Source organism: Schistocerca serialis, chromosome 6 (genome assembly GCF_023864345.2).
Source record: "Schistocerca serialis cubense isolate TAMUIC-IGC-003099 chromosome 6, iqSchSeri2.2, whole genome shotgun sequence".
Taxonomy (NCBI): Eukaryota; Metazoa; Arthropoda; class Insecta; order Orthoptera; family Acrididae; genus Schistocerca; species Schistocerca serialis.
This window is the reverse complement of record NC_064643.1, coordinates 214,471,286-214,498,697: the sequence shown is the minus strand read 5'-3', so window position 1 is coordinate 214,498,697 and position 27,412 is coordinate 214,471,286. Positions and strand designations below refer to the sequence as shown.

At 45.7% G+C, this 27,412-nt stretch overlaps 1 protein-coding gene across 1 annotated transcript in view; it reads right to left on the bottom strand.

Moving 5' to 3' along the window:
* LOC126484762 (cytochrome P450 6k1-like) overlaps positions 1-27,412 on the bottom strand; it is a 90,848-nt gene that overhangs the window by 32,581 nt on the left and 30,855 nt on the right. Inside the window, exons 3-4 of the mRNA XM_050108358.1 lie at positions 25,074-25,339; positions 2,648-2,779 (exon numbers count right to left, since the gene is read on the bottom strand). Of these exons, the coding sequence (XP_049964315.1) occupies positions 2,648-2,779; positions 25,074-25,339 (398 nt within the window). The remainder of the gene's footprint in view (positions 1-2,647; positions 2,780-25,073; positions 25,340-27,412) is intronic.

Sequence of the window (27,412 nt, the reverse complement as noted above, 5' to 3'; positions counted from 1 at the left end):
GTCAATATCAGGCGAAGATTATCATCCCCATAATAGGCAATGAGGAGGAACTTGATGAACTTCTGTCACAGGCCTTGCCTTCCTTTCTCCACTTCTCCCCCTCCCCCCCCCCTCCCCCCACCCTCCTCCCGACCCACCCTTCTGCAGCAGGTGTTAAGGATTCTTGTCGACCCAGCCCTTCAGAAGACACTCTTCTTTGCTGTTTCCAGTGGTCTTTGAGAACCCAGTTATCAGCTCTCACTAAAACACACACATCAAAAAAGTTTTGCGTCACCCCGGTTTCCACAACTCCTGACGATAGACGTTGACTGTGGATATTGTACGACATAGTCCCTTTGCCTGTTCAGAGATGTCACTAAACCTGCCAAAGATGTAAACAACCCTGTAGGAGCAGCGACTTTTAGACGGAGCGGGTCCGACAGCCGATCTGTTCCAGTCATTCCACCAGGGGGAAGGTACACGGATCGTGTTGTCTGAAGTTCAAACATGCCTAGACGGCCAATGCCGCGGTTCGATCGCATCCGCGTCGTTACTTTGGGCCAGGAAGAGCTCTCAACAAGGGAAGTGTCCAGGTGTCTCGGAGTGAACCAAAGCGGGCATGGAGGAGATACAGAGAGACAGGAACTGTCGCTGACATGCCTCGCTCACGCCGCCCAAGGGCTACTACTGCAGTGGATGACCGCTACCTACGGATTATGGCTCGGAGGAACCCTGACAGCAACGCCACCATGATGAATAATGTTTTCATGCAGCAACAGGACGTCGTGTTACTCCAAAGGCTGCATGACGAGCAACTTCACTCCCGAAGTCCATGGCGGAGTCCATCTTTGCAACCACGACACCATGCAGCGTGGTACAGATGGGTCCAACAACATGCCGAATGGCCTGCTCAGGATTGGCATCACGTTCTCTTCACCGATGAGTGTCGCATATTCCTTCAACCAGACAATCGTCGGAGACATGTCTGGAGGCAACCTGGCCATGCTGAACGCCTTAGACACACTGTCCAGCGAGTGCAGCAAGGTGGAGACTTCCTGCTGTTTTGGGGTGGCATTATGTAGGGCCAACGTACGCCGCTGGTGATCATGGAAGGCGCCGTAATGGCTGTACCATACGTGTATGCCGTCCTTCCACCGATAGTGCAACCGTATCGGCAGCATATTGGCGGGGCATTCGTCTTCATGGACTACAATTCGCGACCCCAACGTGCACATCTTGTGAACGACTTCCTTCAGGATAAATACATCGCTCGAATAGAGTGGCCAGAATGTTCTCCAGACGTGAACCCTATCGAACATGCCTAGGATAGACTGAAAGGGGCTGTTTTTGGACGATGTGACTCACCAACCACTCTGAAGGATCTACGCCGAATCGCCGTTGAGGAGCGTGACAATCTGGACCAACAGTGCCTTGATGAACTTGTGGATAGTGTGCCACGAGGAATACAGGCATGCATCAGTGCAAGAGGACGTGCTACTGGGTATTAGAGGTGCCGTTGTGTACAGCAATCTGGACCACCATTTCTGAAGGTCTGACTGTATGATGGTACTACATGCAATGTGTTGTTATCATGAGCAATAAAAAATGGCGGAAATGATGTTTATGTTGATATCTATTCCAATTTTCTGTACAGGTTTCGGAACCGAGGTGTCGCAAAACTTCTTTTGATGTGTGTATATCCTTGGCTCACCAGTTCTTCAACGCTACAGCCGGTTCATAAACCATTGACATTCTCACTATTATGATAGCAGCCAAAGCACTCCTTATTAACACTCGGTATATTCTTTGCATATTTCCCGTTTTTTTACATTGAATAGGTAGCAATCTCCATCAATATATTCTTACGATGGTGGTTGAACGTCAATGAAAATTATTTCAGTGTTATAGAAAACTTTCCGATTGTTCTTAGGGTTGATTCCTTTTTTTTTCTCCTTGTCTCACGTGAAAATGAGCCGTAAACTCAGCACATGACATTTATCAAGAGTGCAAAAGTTGGCTACGTTATTATACCAATTCACTGGAGAAAGCTGTATTACCGACAGGAAATTGCAGTTACCAATAGATAATGCCCCCATTCACATCTCTGACGTTCTAGGTTAATTTAAGGAGGACAAGGATGAGCTAACAAGCCTTCCTGTTCACCTGAACTGGATGTTATTTAACCACCAGTGTCTGTATTCGAAAAAAAAAAGTTGGGGCCTCTTACCATTCTCCAGTATCAAACGAGGAGTTCTTTGTTCACAAGGAATACAATAAAACTACATGGACCAACATTAAGGATTTATGCACGTCAACCCTCATCAGAATTCAGCCTGTTTTCGGTAGCTCAGATACTCTTAAACGTGTTAGGTGTGCGTTCACGATATTGAACGTGACTACTCCAGACGTGAAGTATTTGAGTTGAAAATTGTTGTGTTGAACAGATTATCTACGTTATTTCCGTGCTCATTTTACCTTACATCCACCGCCTCCAGTCACCACATCGTCGTCTAGACGTTAAACGGTGATTTTTATTTTTTTCTTATATTACACCCGTACAGAGTAACGGTTCAGTATTGACATTAAAGAGAGCAGCCTGGAAAACTCACTCCACGTGTCGTCCTCGTCCCCCTCCCTGCGCTCCCTCTGCTTGTCACTGTCTACACACCCCTTGTTCTTCAGCTGGATCAGCAGGTGCATGAAGTCGTTCCTCGCCACGTTGTTCTCCTCCCTGTACGCAACTGTGTCGCTCACCATCTTGCGGAAGTACTTCGAGACTTCACTTTCGCCCATGAATACCCTGTAAGAAAAATAAACAAATAATTGTTACATCTTACCATTTACCTCAGTACGTAGTAGAAAGGTAAGCAAAAAAAAGTAAACAGGAAACGACGAATAAGCAATGCTTTGATTTTTTTTTTGTCAAGAAGTCTCTTTTTCACCGTAAATTGTATAAGTCATATTGAAACATAAACAACAAGAGGTCTATGAAGCTGAAATTTTTCATTTCCTTTTCTGCCACTACGCTGTTATTTCCAATGTTAGCAAGTTGCACATGATTTTCTGTAACCCTTTATTTGAGGAATCTTGGAAGGTCCCTTCCATTCGTTGAAGGGACTAGTTATAATAAATGAAAAAATAAAAAAGCTTTTTACTTATACAAGTGCTTAGTACTAACTTTTCCTCAAGACATTTAAGCCTCATCTTTACCTACGATAATGCTGGAAACTGAAGAAATGAATTAAAATCTGTGCCACAGCCGGGACTGGAACGTGTGCCTCCACGCTTATTAGGCAGAAAAGCTGACAATTACACCATGCAGCTTCCAGCATTAGCGTACAGAAAGATGAGACTTAAATGCCTCGGGGAAAATTTAATTATAAGATCTAGTCGATCATCTGTGGTACAGCACTTCGCCATTACGTCAAACGCTGGGGTACTATTTCAGTGCCGGAGAGACTTGGCAATAGTGACAATTTAGGGGGAAAATAAGCCGAAGATATGAATTGAGGTTTGTGTTGGGGAGGACATTTGACTTGGGTACCTAACGTGATATCATGATTTTAGTAACTGTAGTCGTCATAGACAGTGTTCCTCTAGCTAATACACTAGCAAAATACACTAGCAATGGTGTAGCGATAGCGTTACAGTTTGTGATAATGTGCATCAGAAAGGTCCTGGGTTCGATTCCATATTCTCCTTATTCCAACGTTCCACATAACACCGTCACACTATGGTTTTTTTTTTCCTTTTTTCCTTCCCTCGAAAAACTTACCCCCAAGCTATGCATTGCACAATGCTAATACCTGTTCCTCTTTCTGAGCTCGTTATCTCACTCTTTATAGAGGGATGCTGATTCAGTTTTTCAGGATAGCAAATTGGAAGTTGCGGTACAGAAAATGGCCTAGAGATCACCAGTGTATGAGTGTTTGTGTGTGTAGTGAGTGAAGTGTTATGAAACAATGTGAGTGCAGCGTGTGGAGTGACTGATAGTGAGATATGAGTGGTCAGTGTGGCATTACATTATTTAATAAGTTATTTGTAAAAAAAGTATTGTATACCAGGAGTAAATCTAATGATTGTCTCTAACTAGAAGTCTGTAAATGGATGTGAATACGAATTATCTTATTTTAAATTGGCCGCGCGGGATTAGCCGAGCGGTCTCAGTCGCTGCAGTCATGGGCTGTGCAGCTGGCCCCGGCGGAGGTTCGAGTCCTCCCTCGGGCATGTGTGTGTGTGTGTGTGTGTGTGTGTGTGTGTGTGTGTGTGTGTTTGTCCTTAAGATAATTTAGGTTAAGTAGTGTGTAGGCTAAGGGGCTGATGACCTTAGCAGTTAAGTCCCATACGATTTCATACACATTTGAACATTTTTTTAAATTGGTCTAAACTTGTAAATGTTTTGGCATGTCCTACATACTTGTAAAAATAGATCTACGGATGAATAAAGCTACTACTACCAATGTACTTACTTGCAGCGTTTGCTATAGTCGACACACGCCACACCATACAGAAGGTCACCTGACTAAGTGTCCGATACCACATGTCTGGGAACCAGACAGACATTACGCTTAAGAGCAAGGAAACCAGTATAGTAGTGACCCTCGTCTGTGTCGCATCATCTTCGTCAGTTACTCAGGCCGTCTGTGATTTTACCGATTTTGTAGCGTGTCACGTTACTCTCACCGTCAAAGTAATCGTGTCATTTACAAACACAAAAGAAAGTCCAGATAAATTACAGTCAAGGAGAGAAATATAATATTTGAAACAGTGGCAGCCAATGGTAATAATATACACCATGAAAATACAATAGACTATATTGAAGAATACGAATACGCTGAAGAAGACTTGTCTCATTGTGAAAAACTTATGGATGACCCAGAATCTGATAGTGACGAAGAGTTGTTACGAAGAGCGGAAGTCAGTCATCTGCTTATCTGCGAAGCCCGTCGAAGAGGAATTAGTGGGGTGATATACGAAGGATTCTCTTCTTCTGATTGGTTCGCTAGAGGCATATCGTGACAGGATTCATATCGATTATATCCGACCGCAAATCGTGGTGTATACAGTCAAGACCTTACCTCCTGCGTACACATTTTACATTCAATCGACTTGATGTGCTATTGAAACTTCCTGGCAGATTAAAACTGTGTGCCCGACCGAGACTCCAAGTCGGGACCTTTGCCTTTCGCGGGCAAGCGCTCTACCATCTGAGCTACCGAAGCACGACTCACGCCCGGTACTCACAGCTTTACTTCTGCCAGTATCTCGTCTCCTACCTTCCAAACTTTACAGAAGCTCTCCTGCGAACCGTGCAGAACTAGCACTCCTGAAAGAAAGGATATTGCGGAGACATGGCTTAGCCACAGCCTGGGGGATATTTCATTCTGGATTCTGATGTGCTATTCTTCCGACAGTTCATGGCGGTGCTGAAGATCACAGTGTCCTTAACGACTATCAGTTCACACCATCGTCGATGGATTTAATTTCGTTGCTGATGTGCATCCGAAACAATCAGCTCTGTTCTCCAGTCTTCGCAGGTTTTGCTCGGTACTGCTGGACTGTACCTGGATATGATGACTTCATGCCAGAGAGCTTTTAAACACCCCCCGCACGTACTTTTGATGTTCAAACGCAGTGTGACTCGGAAACCTGGTTCATGCAGGCACTCATGGAGTGCTCCTACTGTGATGGGCAACTTTATGGTCACGTTCATCCTGGTAATCTTTTGTTAAGAGCTACCAACAACCCATTTTTGAACCCGCTGACTGAACATGCTCATGACTGTCAAGTGCAGCGTAAATGTCGATGGCAAATATTGTACGCATATTTTTAATGTACAAGCAAAGTTCTTACATGCAGAGCAAAACTTTGCTGCAACTGCGATCGAAATCTGCGCTAGTTCCATTTTGACCACAGCCTGCCAGCCCCATTGCAACTTAGAAGCTGTAAGGTGCCACTGGTACCTAGCCGCCGCATTGACTGAAGAAGATGTGTAGACGCGTGGTTGACGACATACAGAAGTTTGGATCTGGCTGTGAGTCGTCCATGGATAGCCAGATCAGTTCTGCAGCTGATGGTTGTCCTTATTCGCAACTGCTAATTCATTCCGTGTATGAAGAAGATGTGGGTTAGCTTGGGTCTTCCCTTGATGAGGGACCATGCCGAGTGAATGCAGACTTCCTCGTACAATCTGTCGGGCGAGACACCGGATTACCGCTTCCACGGTTGTACACAGTACCACCTTCCTGACTGTACCCTCTGTTGCCGATCTAGGCCCTTTGGTTTCGCCTTTACAACACCCACCGCCATTATTTTTCTTTTGAGTCATCAGTCTTCTGACTGGTTTGATACGGCCCTCCACGAGCTGCTCTCCTGCGCCAACCTCTCCATTTCAGAGTAGTACTTGCAACCCGCATCCTCAATTATTTTATGTATGTATTCCAATCTCTGTCTTCCTCTACAGCTCCTTCTAGTACCATTGGAAGTTATTCGGCGAAGTCTTAACAGACGTCCTACCCATCTTTTTGCAAGTGTTTCGCATATATTCCTTTCCTCGCCGATTTTCCGGAGAACCTCCTCATTCCTTAGCTTATCAGTCCAACTATATATCAATATTCTTCTATAGCATCACATCTTAAATGCCCCGATTCCCTTCTTTTCCGGTTTTACCACAGTCCATGTTTCACTACCATACAATGCTGTGCACCAGAAAACATACTCAAAAACTTCTTTCTTAAATTAAGGCGAATGCTTGGTTCAAATGGCTCTAAGCACTATGGGACTTAACATCTGAGGTCATCAGTCCCCTAGACTTGGAACTACTTAAACCTAACTAACCTAAGGCCATCACACACAGCCATACCCGAGGCAGGATTCGAACCTGCGACCGTAGCAGCAGCGCTATTCCGGGCTCAAGCACCTAGAACCGCTCAGCCACAGCGGCCGGCCGAATATGCTTGATACTAGCAGAATTCTCTTGGCCAGGAATGCCCTGTTTGCCAGTGCTAGTCTGGTTTTTATGTCCTCCTTGCTCTGCCTGTCATGTGTTATTTTGCTATCTAGGTAGCAAAATGCCGTAACTTCGTCTACTTCGCCATCACCAATCTTGACGTTAAGTTCCTCGCTGTTATCATTTCTGCTACTTCTCATTACTTTCAGGTTTCTTCGACTTACTCTCAATCCACATCCTGTACCCATTACACTCTTCATTCCATTCGACAGATCCTGTAATACTTCATTACTTTCACTGAGGATATCAATATAACCAGCGAAGATTATCATTGATATCCTTTCACCTTGAATTTTAGTTCTACTCTTGAATCTTTCTTGTATTTCCACCATTGCTTCTTCGATGTATAGTTTGAACAGCAGGGGCGAAGAAAGACTACATTCCTGGTTTACAGCCTTTTTAGTTGGATATTATCCGTCTTTTCCCATAGATTACCTCTGTCTTTCTCAGAATTTCGAACGTCTTGCACTATTTGATACTGGCGAACTTTTTCCCCAAGTCGACAGATCCTGTGAACGTCGCTACATTTTTGTTTAGTCTTGCTTCCATTATTAACTGCAACATCAGAACTGCCTCTCTAGTGCCTTTACCTTTCCTACAGGTAGACTGATAGTCATCTATGACGTGCTGTCGACACTCGCCTAAGGGTACGTCCCTCTTCGAGAATGCTCAGGTGGATACTAGACTAGGCGATCAAGGAACATCTGGAGAGGCACCGCCTTCCTCTCAAGCTCAGCTCGGGCAGTGACAGACACAGGGCAGTGCCCGGCTGTCGACTGCAGTTCTGAAGACACTCGTAATTTTCAACACTTTACGTAGTAAACAAATGTTATTCCAGATACTGCCGTTTCAGTGACACTGTGAGTCGTAAGACAGTCAATGCTCCCCTGCTCCTGATCTCGGTCTCTTACACCAGTAGCGTCAGCACCTCACCTGCTCAACTTCCACACCCACCAAAGGCCTAACCCGACCGGTGAACTCTACAGTTCTATTCGATCAAGTTCCATATATGTTGTGTCGTTCAGGTACACTTGGGAGGCACTTTCCAGTGCCACATAAAAGACATAGGATCACTTTTTTTTTTAAGAACGTCAGTGTCGTAATTCGACAATTGTAGAAGTTAAAAAGTATATGCCTGTTTCAGTAAATTCAAAACATAATGTAGCTAAAACTACTCCACCATATACATTGGTGGCAAAAAATCGCAGCACCAAAAAATAATTAATGCAGAGTAATGAAATTTCTGGAATACCTTTGTCTAGATAAAATGTTTAAGTGATTAACATCGCAAGATAACAGGTCAATGGAAGAGCCAGATAAGCCGTTGCAGATGTGACATGCTGGTACATTAATAACCGGCGTAGCTGGCAGAATGTTGAATCCAAGCTTGCGAAAGTGTACAAGTGCCGGATGTCAGTTTGTGGGATGGAGTTCCATGGCTGTTGCACTTGTTCTCTCAATATAGGGACGGTTTATGCTGTTTGTGGATGACACTGGAGTTGTCCAGTGATGGCCCGTATATACTCGACTGCAGACATATGTGGTGATTGTGCAGGCAAAGGCAACATGTCGAAACTCTGTAGAGCATGTTAGGTTACAAAAGCAGTATATGGAACAGCGTTATCTTACTGGAAAACAACTCTTGTATGCTGTTTATCAATGGCAACACAACAGGTCGAATCACCAGACTGATGTGCAAATTTGCAGTCAGAAAGCGTGGGGTGACTACAAGAGTGCTCATGCTGTCATATGATATCGTACCCCCGACCATAACTCCAGGCGTAGATCCAGTGTGTCTAGCACGCATACAGGTTGGTTGCAGGCCCTCAGCTTGCACGCTTCTGACCAAGACACGGTTGCCATCACTGGCACCGAGGCAGAACCAGATTTCATCAGAAAACACAACAGACCTTCAGCCTGCCTTCCACTGAGCTCTCGCTTGACACCATTGTAGTCGCAAATGGAGGTTGTTCGGGGTCAGTGTAACGCACGCTCGGCTCGGAGCTGTCGTTGAAGTAAGCGATTTGTACACTTCATTGTGTCATTGTGATACCAGCTGCAGCTCAGATTGCTGCTTCAGATGCGATACGATGCGCCAGAACAACACACCGAACAAGATGATCTCCCTCCTTGATAGTGCCACGTGGCCGTCCGGAGATCGATCTTCTTGTGATTGTACATTCTCGTGACCACTGCTGCCAGCAATCATGCACAGTGGCTACATTCCTGCCAAGTCTCTCTGCAGTGCCGCAGAAGGAACCTCCAGCTTCTCGTATTACACGACCTCGTTCAAACTCAGTGAGGTGTAGATAGTGGCGTCTTTGTCGCCTTAAGGCATTCTCCACTATCATCAGCCCACCGCGTCCATCGTGAAAGGTCCAGCCCCAATGGCAACTCACGACAGTTACAGCGTATATTTACAGGAAATCTGATTTGAATCCCGTTAGCCACTCTTATGCGACTGGCCCGAAATCTGAGTAGATATCATCATTCAGATGTAGAACCTCGCCTACCTACTTTGGTTCATGCCGTACAACTCCTCGTGCTACGATTTTCTTGTCGGCATTGGATTTACTCATTATACATATATTTTTGGCGGCTGTCTTAGTTGCTTCATTGAATTGCATATTAATATTTTAGACATGTGAACTTTTCTAGATTCAATTTAATGCAAAATAATTATGATCTTCGCTAGCAGACAGGGCGCATGCTGCCAGAAACCCTTTCTGGGACCCGATAATTAGTCCATGGCAGTTGCCATCCAGAGCGCCTTCGGGTTGAAGTTAAATTTATTGCCTCTTGCTGATAATATTAGGGAGTGCCATTTACACAGGTAGTCCCTCACTCAGAGGGAATGTCGAGTTACAAATAAAGCCAGTGGATCTATGGCCGGAAGTTTAATGGCGATTGATCTGCTCAGCGCAATGTCTACGAAAAGGGCTGGTCATGTGGACTTGTACCGCCAGCCTCATCCGGTCATGGTGTACAGCTTCTGTTTTCTCCTGACACATATGCCTTGTTGATCTGTAAGCCTGACATGTAAAACCGCTACCTCACAGATCCCTTGAAAAAATGTAGCAGATGTAATCTGTGTGCTCTGCACTCATTTTCTGTCCATGAGGAAACAATACTTTTTGTTTCTCAGGAGACAAACCAGAGTCATAAGGTTTCCGGATCTTTTCTGTATGATCAGAACTCGACATAATAAATAAATGTTGTGTGGCTAGGGCCCCCCGTTGGGTAAACCGTTCGCCCGGTGCAAGTCTTTCGATTTGACGCCACTTCAGTGACTTGTCCGTCGATGGGTATGAAATGATGATGATTAGGACAACACAACACGCAGTCCCTGAGCGGAGAAGAATCTCCATCCCAGCAGGGAATCGAACCCGGGCCCTTAGGATTGACATTCTGTCGCGCTGACCACTCAGCTACCGGGGCTGGACACTCAACATAATTCCGAGAATCTAAAAAGAAAGCTCACACAACCACACTGTCTTACTATCGTGTGCCGCACCGAAAATAATCTGCAATGAACAATGAAGTTGTTAAATAAAATTAGTAATGTATTCAGAGGCTCATTATAGGAAGAGCTTGCTCCTAATGCAAGAGCTCTGATAATAATGTCAAACAGATACTAAATTCAGAGATTATTGTAGCACCATAGAATATGTCGGGGTGTTCAGATATACACAGCTTGAGAAAAAAATGAAGCGCCCAAAAGACATGGACGGATGTCAGTATAACTTCGTACATGCACACACCAGCAGTGCCAGGTGGAATGGCTACTGGTGTGCATTAGTGTCGTTCGTGCATAGCTTTGTTGCCAGGCCTTGTAGGGTATGTGAGGGCGTGATAGCGTCAGAAGTCGCGTGATCACAATGAAGGGCACGGATATGTCGCACATTCGTGTGAGACAACGGTATCATCACCAGACAGAGTTTTAAAGAGGAATAATTGCGAATCTCTGTTTAGCTGGCAGGTCGAATCGTGCAAAATCCTTGTTTGTACGGCTTTCGGATGTAACAAATGCCTCATGTTGGACTGTATGGCATCTGAGGTCGTTCTTACTCGTCGATAAGCTTCAGGTCGACCACTTCTGACCATCACAATGAAGGACTGTGTACCCAGCACGCCGTTATCCCTACACATCTGCGCCTATGTTCTGAGAACGAGTAATGGACTCCCTACGACGTTCTGTATCATTCTGAAACATTGGACAGATACTAGCGGCAGCCGTACTAGGGAGATACCGTTCCATGTGCAAGCTGCTACAACATCGCAACACAAACGGCTGTGTTTCGAGTGGTGCGTTGATTGGGAAGGATGGGCTGCTGATGAGTGGCATCGCATTGAGTTCAGCGACGAATAGCGGTTCTGCGCTACCGCAGCTGATAAATAGCGAGTATGGCGGAAAAGGTATTGGAGAGGCACAGCGGTGTTAATTCTGGCGTCATAATAAGGGGAGCCATCGAGTAACACTTCGGGTCACGGACAGTAATGACGAAGGCACTGTGGCGGCATAACGGTACCTCACGGACATCCTGCATTTTCATGTGGTATCTACACTCATGCTCATAAATTAAGGATAATTGCAGAATGTGGTGCCACACAACGTGGCACTACACAAAACTGGCGCTAATAGCATAGGCACATAGGGAACACACACGACACAGATCTGTAAGTCCACGGTATTGGTGATAAGTTGAGAAAACTGTCCCGAAACACATGCGCTACAAAACGCCACTGTTTCCTGCGTATGTGTCCCGACATCAATACGGGATATGATCACCATGCACACGTACACAGGCCGCACAACGGGTTGGCATACTCTGGATCAGGTGGTCGAGCAGCTGCTGGGGTATACTCTCCCATTCTTGCACCAGTGCCTGTCGGAACTCCTGAAGTGTCCTAGGGGTTTGAAGACGTGCAGCGATACGTCGACCGAGAGCATCCCAGACGTGCTCGATGGGGTTTAGGTCTGGAGAACAGGCAGGTCACTACATTCGCCTGATATCTTCTGTTTCAAGGTACTTCTCCACGATGGGAGCTCGGTGGGGCCGTGCGTTATCATCCATCAGGAGGAAGGTGGGGTCCATTGCATCTCCGAAAAGGCGGACATACTGGTGCAAAATGACGTCCCGATACACCTGACCTGTTACAGTTCCTCCGTCAAGGACACGCAGGGGTGTACGTGCACCAATCATAATCCCACCCCACACCATCAAAACATGACCTCCATACAGGTTCCTTTCAAGGACATTAAGGAGTTGGTATCTGGTTCCTAGTTCACGCCAGATGAAAACCCGATGAGAATCACTGTTCAGACTATATCTGGACTCGTCTGTGAACATAACCAGAGACCACTGTTCCAATGACCATGTACTATGTTCTTGACACCAGGCTTTACGGGCTCTCCTGCGACCAGGGGTCAGTGGAATGCACCTTGCAGGTCTCCGGGAGAAAAATCCATGTCTGACAGTCGTCTGTAGACTGTGTGTCTGGAGACAACTGTTCCAGTGGCTGCGGTAAGGCCCTGACCAAGGCTACCTGCAGTAGTCAATGGCCGTCTGCAGACATTGATGTTTAGATATCGGTCTTCTTATGGTGTTGTATACTGTGGACGTCCCGTACTGTAGCGCCTGGACACGTTTCCTGTTGCTGGAATTGTTGCCATAATCTTGAGATCACACTTTGTGGCACACGGAGTGCCCTTGCTACGACCTGCTGTGTCTGACCAGCATCCAGTCGCCCTAGTATTCTACCCCTCATAACGTCATCAATATGTGTTCTTTGAGCCATTTTCAACACACAGTCATCATTAGCACGTCTGAAAACGTCTGCACGCTTACTCGCTGCACCGTACTCTGACAGGCAACAACACACCTCTGCGTATGTGGGCTGCTGCCAGCGCCACCGTGCGACGACCGCACGTCAAATGCACCGCATGGTCATACCCCGAGGTGATTTAAAACCCGCAAACCTCACACCAGAGCGTTGTTGCACCATGTATGATTATCCTTAATTTGTGAGCATGAGTGTATAATGCGACAGAATCGTGGCGCCATTTTTCAGCAGGACAATGCTTGTCCACACATGGCATCTGTCTCCCTGAACAGTGTGCGTGATGTTGAGGCACTCCCGTTTGTGGTAGCATCTCGGACGTCAACTCCATGCCAATGCCAGTATCCAGGATATGAAAGACAGGTCAGAACATTTGTGGGTTCATTTTACATCAGGAGAAAATACAACACTTTATGACACCATTCCCAATCGAATCAGAGTGTGCATTCAGGTCAGAGGGGGGTTCAACGTTATTCCCATAAGTGGGCTCATACCGCCAAGTTCTTTGTATGTTTGACTCGCTTTTGTAATCGCTGAGATAACATCAGATAACCTCTCAACCCACGACGGACTTAGGGAAAGCAGGAAAAGGTGTGGACGGGGCCTAATCAGTTACCGTTGGTTGCACAGTAAACACATACACTTTATTTAAGTTCAAAAATGGCTCTGAGCACTATGGGACTTAACATCTATGGTCATCAGTCCCCTAGAACTTAGAACTACTTAAACCTAACTAACCTAAGGACAGCACACAACACCCAGCCATCACGAGGCAGAGAAAATCCCTGACCCCGCCGGGAATCGAACCCGGGAACCCGTGCGTGGGAAGCGAGAACGCTACCGCACGACCACGAGATGCGGGCACTTTATTTAAGAAAATAATTATTTAAAAACTATCATTTTAGAATAAAATGACTGTAACACAAGCTACACTGACGGCTGAAGACCTTAATTAAGAAAGAATTCAAATTATTTGTCGGCTGAAGGCCACGAGCAATATTTCAGAACAATTAACAGCTGAAGGCCTGAATTATAAATGAGGAAGGCAATTACACGTTCAAAATACCAAAATAATTTTTAAAACAACCAAATAAAAAAATTAACTGTAACACGAGCTACACCGACGGCTGAAGGCCTTATTTACAAGAATTCAAATTGTTTGTCGGCTGAAGGCCACAAGAAATAGGAATAATTTAAACAAAATATTATTTTTTAAACAATTGACACAATCAGACCAAAGAAAGAAGGGAGTGATCCACAGACAGTGCTCCAAGGATCGACCTGGGAAAGTCCCTCAAACGTAAGTAAGCTGAGACAGGCAGCCCAGGATGGTAACTCAAACCAGTCACAGTTTAAACGCAAGACCAACACTCTCGCAAAATCTACCTAACGTCCGATGCCCAATACAACGATGGAATCACCCGTGCCAGGCAGACGGTCGGGGTACACTCTCGACATCGTAAAACGACAAACATTATACAAGAGAACATGTTCAGACGCAAGAGTAATCCGAGGTAATCACAACAAGCTGCTTCCGCGAATCCAGTACGCAGACAGCGTTAAAATGACTGCTAATTCAAAAGCACACTAGATACACACGGATCCGTGAAAAAAGTACCACAAACAACTCAAACAATATTAAAACCAGTCACTGTGGAGCAACAGGACGAATTAAAAACGCAGAGGAGCCAGAAACGGTCGGAAAACCAAATACACGTCGTCCGCTGAGATGAACGACCGAACGACCACCCAACGGTCGTTCCCGCTCAAGTCAGCCACGGAAAGGTCCCAGTATGAATCATCGACTGACAACTTATAGCCATGAGGCCACTTCAACGGACGGGCACACACACACACACAAGTGAAAGTTGCACTACTCGAATATAACGATCCATTCAACTTAAACTCGCTGAATCCGGACCTCGACGTGGTCGAGTACTCTCGCGACCACATCCTTCCATCGGGCAGTGCATATACCGCCAGCTCGCTCGGCGAGTACTGGCGCTGTCGGACCTCGCTGCTGCTCCGTCCCCACTGAACTGCCGACACACTCCGGCCCGGAAATACTAGAGGTCGCTCAAAAGATAGTACCACAGTACTCGCTACCGGTAAACGCCGCTGCTGCCACTCACGGACAGACAAAGCGAGCAAACGTAGTGGCGCCAGTGAACGGACTAAGAAAACGAGAGGTCACAATCCGAATACACGATGCCAACCTGTCAACAGCACAAACGTGAGCTGGAGCACGGCTCAATTTCCTCTTTCCGTTCTGGATGCTTCACATTTTCCGTCGGGCAGTTTATGCACCGACGGAACAAATATCGCAGTGACGAAATATAATTAAGTGGAGTAATGAAATTTCCGGAACACAGTTTTCTAGGTAATATATATAATTGGTTAACATTGCAAGATCACAGCTTAATGTCAGTGGGAATTTGAAATGTTAAATCATGGTACATTAAGGGGAGATTTACTATCTTTGACCCGAAGAAAGCATGTTCTTTTAAGAATTGTTTTGTCGGGATGTTTTATAGATATCAATTTCAAATTTTGTCGGAATGTTTATTCACATTTCCTCCACAAACTGGAATTTTTTGGACCGGAAATGTCGAAGGACAAAGGCGGAAGTGCCGTCGGAACGAAACAAAATTTCGATGTAGACCTCCACGCGTGGTATGTAACAGGACAGCCGGCTGGTCTGAAATCAAAATTGAGTTAACGTCAGCGAAGTATGTAAGATTCTTTAGGAGCTGTACCTCGCTTAAGTTATTTGGACTATAGGAAACAAAAAGGGGGCCATTTGAAAAAAAAATACAATTTTTTCATCGATTTTTCGACTTTGTCGGCCATGTAAAAATGTTAATAGTTGATGGATCGGAATAAAAGTGGTACAACTCCTAGACAATTTAGTTAATTTCGTTGGAAACAAAGAATCATGCCAATCGGTTCAGTAGATTTGAAGTTACCATACCGCGCGATAAAAAAAAAGTTATTTCGAGAAAAACGCGTTTGAAGTTTTGACTACATATAAATGCAATATTATGCAACGAGCGTTCAATCTGCTATTACGGGTCCATAAACTAGTCCTTTCTCTTCCTTATAGAGGGCGTTCTGCTCGATGTGATCCACCCTGCGCTGCTCCAGAGCCGCTCGTACGGCCGGTGACAAGCGGTTTTCGGCCGCTTGAATCCGGTGGTAGTCCGAATGCTTGGCGAACTGCGTCGAATAGAGACCCAGGGTGCCGTCCATCGTTGTCATGGTCTTCAGAATTGCTGAATACCGTTCGTTGACGCTGCTCACTGGCAGAAAAGTCGCCATCTCCACAGTCTTCGCACCAGAACGCAAATGCTTGGGCGCTAACTTCCAAACACACGCGTACAAACTTTCATTTGAATTTTGTTTGTTTCCTCCCAAGCACCGGTACAATAACTCGTCCTCTGAAAGAAAAAAAAAACTGGCGCGTGAAAAAGGCCGATTTCAGGCAGGTGCATTTTTTTGTTCAACCGCGAATAACAAACATTTTCATTCCGTATTCGGAAAAACCGTTTCAGGGGTGGTTTCTAAGCACTTTTATGGATCCAAAAATGAAATTTTTAAAAAATCGATTTTTCGAACCAAAAGATAGTAAACCGCTCTTTAATAACCGGCGTAACCACCATAATGTTGAAAGTAAGCATGCAAATGTGCATGCATTGTGTTGTACAGGTGCCGAATGGTAGTTTGTGGGATGGAGTTCCATGTCTGTAGCACTTGATTGGTCAATAAATGGAGGTTTAATGCTTTTTGCGGATGACGCTGGAGTTTTCATTCGATGATGTCACATACATGTTCGGCTGGCGACAGATCTGGTGATTGTGCAGGCCAAGGCAACGTGTCGACACTCTGTAGAGCATGTTGTGTTACAACAGCGGTAGCAAGCATTATCCCACTGGAAATCACCCTCTGGAATGCTGTTCATGAATGGCAGCACAGCTGGTCGAAATCACCATGCTGACACACAACTCTGCAGTCAGGGTGCGTGGTATAACCACGACAGTGCTTCTGCTGTCATACGAAATCACACCCCAGACCGTTATCCTAGTGTAGGTCAGGAGTGCCTAGCACCCAGACAGGTTGGTTGGAGGCCCTCAACTGGCCTCCTTCTAACCAACACACGACCATCATTGAAACCGAGGCAGAACCAGTCTTCCACAGAAAACAAAGCAGACCTCGACCCTGCCCTGCTCTCGCTTGACACCACTGAAGTCGCCAATGGTGGCGGTATGCGGTCATTGGAACGCACGCTACAAGGTGGCCGGCTCGGAGCTCTCCTTGAAGTAACCGATATGTAAACATTTAGTTGTGTCACTGTGGAGCCAATTACTTCTCTGCTGCATATGCAGTACGATGCGCTAGAGACATACGCCGAACACGACGGGCTTCCCTCTCGGCAGCACCACGCATCCGTCTGAAGCCCGATCTTATGGCGACCGTATATTGTCGTGATCACCGCTGTCAGATGTCATGCAAAGTGGCTGCGTTCCTCCCAAGTCTTCCTACAGTGTCGCAGGAGGAACGTCCAGCTTCTCACAGCCCCACTGCACGACCTCTTTCGAACTCAGTGACGTGTTCATAATGGCGTCTTTGTCACTTCATCAACATCACTTCCCCCACCCTCAGCTCAAACTCAAAGGTAACTAACGCTCGCGACAGTTGCAGCATGTACACTACTGGCCATTAAAATTGCTACACCACGAAGACGACGTGCTACAGACGCGAAATTTAACCGACATGAAGAAGATGCTGTGATATGGAAATGAATAGCTTTTCTGAGCATTCACACAAGGTTGGCGCCGGTGGCGACACCTACAACGTGCTGACACGAGGAAAGTTTCCAACCAATTTCTCTTACACAAACAGCAATTGACCGGCGTTGCCTGGTGAAACGTTGTTGTGATGCCTTGTGTAAGGAGGAGAAATGCGTAACATCACGTTTCCGACTTTCATAAAGGTCGGATTGTAGCCTATCGCGATTGCGGTTTATCGTATCGCGACATTGCTGCTCGCGTTGGTCGAGATCCAATGACTGTTAGCAGAATATGGAATCGATGGGTTCAGGAGTGTAATACGGAACGCCGTGCTGGATCCCAACGGGCTCGTATCACTAGCAGTCGAGATGGCAGCCATCTTATACGCCTGGCTGTAACGGATCGTGCAGTCACGTCTCGATCCCTGAGTCAACAGATGGGGACGTTTAGAAGACAACAACCGTCTGCACGAACAGTTCGACGACGTTTGCAGCAGCATGGACTATCAGCTCGGAGACCATGACTGCGGTTACCCTTGACACTGCATCACAGACAGGAGCGCCTGCGATGGTGTACTCAACGACGAACCCGTGTGCACCAATGGCAAAACGCTATTTTTTCGGATGAATCCCGCCTCTGTTTACAGCATCATAATGGTCGCATCCGTGTTTGGCGTCATCGCGGTGAATGCACATTGGTATAGTATTCGTCATCGCCATACTGGCATATCACCCGGCGTGATGGTATGGGGTACCATTGGTTACACGCCTCGGTCACCTCTTGTTCGCATTGACGGCACTTTGAAAAGTGGACGTTACATTTCAGATGTGTTACGACCCGTGGCTCTACCCTTCATTCAATCCCTGCGAAACCCTACATTTCAGCAGGATAATGCACGACCGCATATTGCAGGTCCTGTACGGGCCTTTCTGGATACAGAAAATGTTCGACTGCTGCCCTGGCCAGCACATTCTCCAGATCTCTCACCAATTGAAGACGCCTGGTCAATTGTGGCCGAGCAACTGGCTCGTCACAATACGCCAGTCACTACTCTTGATGAACTGTGGTATTGTGTTGAAGCTGCATGGGCAGCTGTACCTGTACACGCCATCAAAGCTCTGTTTGACTCAATGCCCAGGGGTATCAAGGCCGTTATTACGGCCGGAGGTTGTTGTTCTGGGCACTGATTTCTCAGGATCTATGCACCCAAATTGCGTGAAAATGTAATCACATGTCAGTTCTAGTATAATATATTTGTCCAACGAATACCCGTTTATCACCTACATTTCTTCTTTGTGTAGCAATTTTAATGGCCAGTAGTGTACTTAAAGCAAATCTGATTTGCTCGCTAACGGAGGCGTTGCTAGCGCCACTCTTTTGCGAAATCTGAATAGTCATAATGGTCCAGATGTAGAACTTTCGTTAATGTCACACGACTTCTTCTTGGGGTTCCAATTTATTTTCCGTCAGTGTATTTTACCAGGCGAAGTCGTTGCCTTTCATATTTTTATTTATTGCCATATTTTCGTCATCCATCATGGAGGGGCAGTCGACAGGGAGAAAGGGCCACCTTGGCGAGCATAGTGCCCTGCAGCCTTGACCTGAAGCTTCGAGGAGGCTTGATAAAAGCTGCGAAGAGAAATAGTGACTAGTTTCTCGGCCACTACGTCGCTTCGGAAGTACGAGTAATCCATGTGTCCGGAAATTAGTGCCATCTTTCTCTGCGTCATCCGAAAGTTCGCTCCCATTAGTACCATACTTTCAGATTTAGTATTAAATACTTTGAAGAAAACATAGAACAGAAACTATTGTGGACGGGCAAAAGGTACAGGGAGGCTACTGACAGAGGGTAAATGAACCAGAATGGTCACGTGTCGAGGAATTGCGCGCGTAAGTCGATGCACTCATACCAAGTCAGTATGCTACAGTTCTATTTCCTGATGGAATCCACTAAATCCGCGTGGCGTGGAGTCGGTAAGTGTAATTCGGTATTTTATAGCCACAGCCAGTTTGTCTGCTCACGACGCCATCCAAGTGCAGGTGTACTTCATCTGTGAGCCAGATGCAGTTGACATCAAATCCTTCATTATCGATCATCATGAGAATCTGATTCGCAAGGTCAACCCTCTGACGTACAGCTCCTCCTGGTACGGCCTGTTGGTTTTGTATTCTGGATCAGTAGCTTCTGCGAACCGGAACGCTTGAAATCAGTTCCTGCTGCTGTTCTTCTGACGGATTTCATTGGATTTTGCTTAATAATTACAGAAACCATGGCGACATTTTAAAAAGTAACAACAGTTTGCATGGCGCCAACATTCCTCTCTAGATCATCAGCCACTCTGCCTGTCCGTTGGAATATGGCGAATAGCTTGCGAATTGTTTTCGCATCAGGTTCTTTCGAAACATTATATCGTATTCGAAGACTGTACCTTGTTCTCGTAGGATCTAATGCATCATCTTTATTCCACAATATGGGTTTTATTCTTTTAAATTTTTTCATGAAAGTAAAAAATGTTACCGAAGAGGAGATACATTACGTTACCCATAAGGAAAAAAGAACATGCAATAATAAAACTGACAAGAAGGTGTTGATTTTCTTAGTCTCTGGTTACGGCTTAAACTAATTCTTGCTCCCAGGAATTTACTTTCAATCGTATGCTAGAACTGGCTCCAAGTCATGCAGTCGTAGTTGGAAAGCAGAGAACTTCTCGACTCGAAACCGTGTTATTGCTAAACGTTAATGCAAAAGTGTTAGTTCGCATGATAATTATAATAATCACAATCGGACTTCGTTAAAAACATAGGCTAGAAGTTCGACTTACGAATATTGAAATGGGAAGACGATACCAAACTTGTGGTGCGTGAACATCACGTAATCGAACTGACTACTTGCAACCAATTTACAGGCCAAAAGTTTTACGAGAAGCTTCATTAATACTGGTAGGCAGGGTTATCCATTGTACTACAAAATAAAGATGAAATAACCCGAATAACGTTATTGTTTCACAACAGAATTCAAGATACAGGAATAACTTAACTTTAGAGCAGCAAGTCTCAACAAGGAAGGAATATCAGTGTAACAATTAACTATTAGTGTAACCAAAAGGACAGACAACTAAGATACAAAGCCGAAGTTCACCTTCAGAGACGTGATCTTATATTAAAATATCAAGTTCAGTCCGGGTGGCTGCCTGAAATAGAATGTTTTGCTACAAGGACTGTTTTCTAACCTGTGGTATTCCAGTACAAAAATCTCTTTGTTCAATGACAAACATGATTTAAACCGCTTCCATCGGTACACTAAGTTCCCTTCACATTTCAGGTGTGGAACTGGTCGTTCTGAGTTGCGACGCACTGTTCATAGGCACTACGTATTGCAATTAGAGAGTCACCTGTTACAAGCTTCTCGAATTACTTCGAAACTTCTGTATAAGTTACTTACAGCTTTCGCCATAAACATACCGACTGCTGCCTATTTGATTTGGAAATCAGGGACTCATTCGCTGGGCACCCTATAAATAGTTACTACGGTGAAGAACCAAAGAAACTGTTACACCTGCCTAACATCATGTAGGGACCCGCGAGCACGCAGAAGTGCCGCAAGACGACGTGGCATGGACTCGAATAATGTCGTGAAGTAGTGCTGGAGGGAACTGACATCATGAATCCTGCGGGGCTGTCCATAAATCCGTAAGAGTACGAGGGGGTGGAGATCTCTTCCAAGCAGAACGTTAGAGAGCATATCCCAGATATGCTCTGTAATGTTTACGTCTGGGGATTTTGGTGGTCAGTGGAACACTCAGAACAGTGTTCCTGAAGCCACTCTGTAACAATAATGGACGTGTGGGTTGTCGCGTTGTCTTGCTGGAATTGCCCAAGTCCGTCGGAATGGACAATGGACATGAATAGATGCAAGTGATCAGACAGGATGCTTACGTACGCAACACCTGTCAGAGTCGTATCTAGACCTATCAGGCGTCCCATACCACTCCAACTGCACACGAACCACACCATTACTGAGCCTCCCCAGTCTGAACAGTTCCCTGCTGACATTCCGGGTCCATGGCTTAGTGAGGTTGTCTCCATACCCATGCGTGTCCGTCGTGTCGATACAATTTGAAACGAGTCTCATCCGACCAGGCAACATGTTTCCAGTCATCAACAGTCCAATGTCGGTGTTGACGGTCCCAGGCGAGGCGTAAAGCTTTGTGTCGTGTAGTCATCGAGGGTACAAGAATGGGCCTTCGGCTCCGAAAGCCCATATCGATGATGTTTCGTTGAACGGTTCGCACGCTGACACTTGTTAATGGCTGAGCATTGAAATCTGCAGCAATTTGCCGAAGGGTTGCACTTCTGTCACACTGAACGATTCTCTCCCATCGTCGTTGGTCTCGTTCTTGCAGGATCTTTTTCCGACCGCAGCGATGTCGGAGATCTGATGTTTTGCCGGATTCCTGATACGCTTCACTCGTGAAATGGTCGTACGGGAACATCCCCACTTCATCGCTACCTCGGAGATGCTGAGTCCCATCGCTGGTGCGACGAGTATAACACCACGTCCAGACTCATTTAAATGTTGATAACCTGCCATTGTAGGAGCAGTAATTGATATAACTTGTTGTCTTTTGTAGGCGTTGCTGACTGCAGCGCTGTCCGTTTACACATCTCTGCATCGGAAAACGCATGCCTATATCAGTTTCTATGGCGCTCCAGTGTAATTAAAGTGCAGTTGGAGGTCCAGAATCGGCTGTAACTATTATCATATGACAGCGAAACTTGGTAGGTACGCTAATGCGTTAATGTGAAAAAAATTAGTTCCGATTTTGGTCAACATCTCGCACTGTACGTTGTTTGTATGACGGTTCTACACCCACGCTGTCGTTTAACAAGCCGTATCGTGGCTGAACTGTATGGCTATTGGTAACAGATACCGTGATCTGTTGGTGAAACTGTTTTGTGTGAACAGCAGCAATTATAGTGGAAATGAGAGTTTGGCGTCATTGGCCGGGAGGCCCAGTACGGGCCGGTCCGGCCGCCTTGGTGCAAGTCTCATTACATTCGACGCCACATTGGGCGGGGAGATGAAATGATGATGAAGACAACACAAAACCCAGTCCGTGAGCGGATAAAATCCCCGACCCAGCCGGGAATCGAACACGCGCCCCTTAGGACGGCAGTTCGTCACGCTGACCATTCAGCTATCGGGGCGGACAGCAATTATAGTGCTGGATTGAGAAAGTATTGCCGACTGAAAGGTGTGGGGACCCGATTCTATTAAATGGTTTAAGGAAGATGATACTGAAATTTGAAAACACAGGTGAGCTTCGTGTTACACTTGGAAGAGGAAGTCGTCCTATCCCAGTGGAAGTTGCTGACCGAGTTGCTGTTACTGTAACTGATCACGCAGTACGTGCGCTGGGTAGTGCTCCTGCTGGGGAAGTCTCACGAGAAATGTTCATCCCCTGGTCAGCAGTATGGAAAGTTTTGTGGTCTATTTTGAACCGGTACCCGCAAAGGATCAGACGGTGCAGCAACTGAAACATCATGATCCGGAGCAACATTCTAAATTTGCTCTTCGGTTTCTGGCACGGATCGAAGATGATAACATGTGGCCGGGCAATATTCTATGGAGTGGCGAGGCACATTTTACACTACGTGGCGAAGTGCACGCAGAGGACTGCCTAATTTCGGGTACTGCTAAACCGCGCGTTGCCCGCGAAGAGGCACTGCACTCGCCATGTGTGACTGTGTAGTATGGATTCACAAGAACTTTTACTCCCGGAGCGTTCTTCTTTTAGGCGAACACACCTAGACGGCCTGTCAGGTGTACAGTGACGTCTGCACGTTATCGAGACGTCCTTGTACAGCATGCGATTCCTGCTTCGGAAGAGCCCAACTGTGTAGGAAATCACTGTTTTCATGGGATGGGACAAACCTCATGTCGTTCTACCAGTGTAAGATCTGCTTAATGCAACCTTCCACGAACGTGTTATCTCCAGAGGTTTTCTAGATGCATGACGTGCAAGGTCGCCTGACGAGAAATCCAGTATTCGGAACACGTTGCTCAGATCCACCAGAACTGCTGGAAACATGTCATTTTATGTATGTGACATTTCGTCGACGTCTGCAGTTCTAATATTGAACAAATTATGTAAGCGATGGTTAATAATGAAATAACAACGTTATGCCTTTCTCACAAGGGAATCTCCCCATCGCACCCCCTCAGATTTAGTTACAAGTTGGCACAGTTGATAGGCCTTGAAAAACTGAACACAGATCAATCGAGAAAACAGGAAGAAGTTGTGTGGAACCATGAAAAAAATAAGCAAAATATACAAACTGAGTAGTCCATGCACAAGATAAGCAACATCAAGAATATAAGACCTCACGAGCGCCGTGGTCCCGTGGTTAACGTGAGCAGCTGCGGAGCGAGAGGTCCTTGGTTCAAGTCTTCCCTCGAGTGAAAAGTTCAATTTTTTATTTTCAGACATTTATTATCTGTCCGTCCGTCCGATGCGAGGTAACTGCCTCGTAGTATGGGGACGCTACACCTAAACAATCATCGAAACACACGACGTCAGTCGACTATAGCGCACGGAAGAGAGAGTATTCCTGCTAACGAGGCTCCCTGGCTGGCAGTTGACTGTTCGCTACTTTGGACGAGAGTGCATTAAATACGTGAGATGTATTCCGTGGGCAATATGGTATAAACTTATTACAGTGAACAGATACGTCAATGAACGAAAGGACAGATCATAACTTTGCGAAAATAAAGAAATTAAACTTTTCACTCGAGGGAAGACTTGAACCAAGGACCTCTCGGTGCGCAGCTGCTCATGCTAACCACGGAACCACGGCGCTGCTGAGCTCAGACTCTCCTTTATGTTGCCTATCTTGCGCATGGACTACTCAGTTTGTATATTTTGCTTATTTTTTCATAGTTCCACACAACTTCTTCCTGTTTTCTCGATTGATCTGTGTTCAGTTTTTCAAGGGCTATCCACTGTACCAACTGATAACTAAATCTGAGGGGGGTGCGATGGGGAGGTTCCCTTGTCAGTGTTTGACCTTTTCTGCCTGCACCTTGTTCCCAGTCCATTACGTATGGAAAAATTTCTATTCATCTGTCTTGCCATATTTGCACCTGACGGCCAAAATTGGAACTTTTTTTTTTTCAGCGTAAATCAGTTCTGTAGTGGAATACCTACCAAGGTTCGCTTCCGTACAATAATTGCAGCCGACACTAGACCTCTGTGAATAGCTGCACTTTAATTATAATCACCCAGTACCTATAATAGTGGCTGGTTGCTGTTTTTACTTTATTGGAAGAATTACCTCGTATTTTTGCACAATCACGCTCTCATAGTATCGATTTTCGACACAGTAACACTGTTATTTTGTGTGCCTGTAAACAGCACAAGGAAAAGAGACTGCACCTGAACGTGCACTTTACATACCACCGTAACGGCTTCACCAGTTCGGGATTAATAGTGCGTAAGACTTCGAAGATCGTCCGCGTCATGTTGCTCTCGAAGATCCTCCGTCCCCACTGGCGGAAGTCGGCGTCTGGGTTGCGCTGACAGTTGACCTCAATGCCGAAGACTACGGATGCGATGATGTCCGTGGTGTAGCGGGCCCCCACCTCGCGCATCTCCATCACCTCCCCTCGTGAGGCCGGCTCCTCCAGCACGTCTGACAGCTCTCGACCGCAGTCCAAGATCGTCTGGAACGACAGAGGACAAATTCCGTGCAGAATACGGTGCCTGGTGCGCACTGACCAATTTTCGTCCGAAGCGCTGGGCGAGTTCATTCGTTTGCTTGGAAGGTTCAAAATGGTTCAAATGGCTCTGATCACAATGGGACTCAACATCTGAGGTCACCAGTCCCGTAGAACTTAGACCAACTTAAATCTACCTAACCTAAGGACACCACACACATCCATGCCCGAGGCAGGATTCGAATCTGCGACCGTAGCAGTCACGCGGTTCCGGACTGAAGCGCCTAGAACCGCTAGGCCACACTGGCCGGCTGTTTGGAAGGGGCGACCTACATTTACTGCCCGCTTTCAGCTGGTTCAAATGGCTCTGAGCACTATGGGACTTAACATCTGTGGTCATCAGTCCCCTAGAACTTAGAACTACTTAAACCTAACTAAGGACAACACACATTCATGCCCGAGGCAGGATTCGAACCTGCGACTGTAGCAGCCACGCGGTTCCGGACTGGGCGCCTAGAACTGCTAGACCACCGCGGCCGGTGCTTTCAGCTGGTTGGGATGGTAGAATCAAGGTGCCCGTACTACAGTCCTTCTCAAAGGATTTTCCGGAAACTATCCAGTAAATATATTCATTTCTGCATTACTTATAGCTTTATACGTCAGCTTCATGGTAACGTGCCTATCATTTCGTTTGTATTCATCGTTACTGTGATATCTGCATTTAAGTAAGACACTCCACAAAATTCGAAAAAGTTTGTAATGAAAAATGGGCAATTTAGGTAACATATTGGATTTTTCTTTAGACTTGGGTAGAGGTCTGTACCTGTCGTCAAAACGGTTTGAGATATCGAAACGAGATTTTGGTAAATCATACCATGCAAAGAGGAGAGTATTTTGTCATAAGGTTACTATGTGAACCTTCATTATCTACCTGCAGACGTTTTCAGTGAAAGAATGTAATTTTCAAGGGCCGTCGATAACTGATCAATCAACAAATAGTGTGGATTTTGGAATAATATAAGTGAGACATTAGACCTTTATTTTTGTTCCAAGGACGTATTTTTTCATAATCTATTGGTCTTACATGTCCTCAGTTCCTCACTTAATAAATCGCTTTTTCAGAAATCTCTCGCAACTGCGATTGCACAACGTATTAATGAGGTGATGTTGTGGGAACTCCACTGTGTTTTGGTAAAAGAAGCAAATTTTAACATGGCAACAATAGAAATGTAGGTTGTGCACAAAATTCGCCACCCATAACGCTTCTTTGGATGTTACAAATGGTTAACAAGTCTGATGCAAATAAATCGATGCTTTTGTTTCTTTTCTGTGCAATTCGTTCTGGACAGGAATTACAGTAGAGGTGATAGCAGATTTTTTGGGTGGTCACCACGCAAATATGGACGTGGAAATGCTCCACTGAATGTTTACGAAAACTCTGAGCATAGGCCTCAGTTTAGACGGCATTTTCCCTCCAACGCGCAGCATTTCCCCTACAGCACCTGCCCTCAACCTCCACCACTACTGCTCTCCGCACTCTTGCCCTGTCGACTGTGCCTCTACTGGCCATATTATTATGCATGCCCTATTATTATGCATGCACTCTACCTAAGGAATTCACTGTGTTCAATACAAAATTATATGGGATCTTGAGGGCATTGGAGTAGATGAGCTGTGCTAAGGCTGTTAAATTTCTCGTGTGCTTTGAGTCCCTGAGGGCCTATCACTTTCTGCAACTCTTCCACACAAATGATACTCACAGAAACATGCTATTGTACTGAGACCGTACAATGTAGGAGTACTTTTTCCTGCCACAATAAATCATATAATAGGCTACCACTCAAGATTAAGGGGGGACGTTGATGAAATTGACCAAAAATGTCAATTTTCGATTTAAATTTTATTTGTTAGTACAGCTCATGGACAATAAGTTCCCAAAGTTTCAGTGTTGAAATAGCATACAAAGTGCCTCAAAATTAATTAAAAGTGTGACGCGGCCTCCTTGCCACTCCAAGCTCAGAGGGATAACAACCCCCTACATTCATAAGGAGAGGCTTCCAAATTGTATCCTGGATCTTG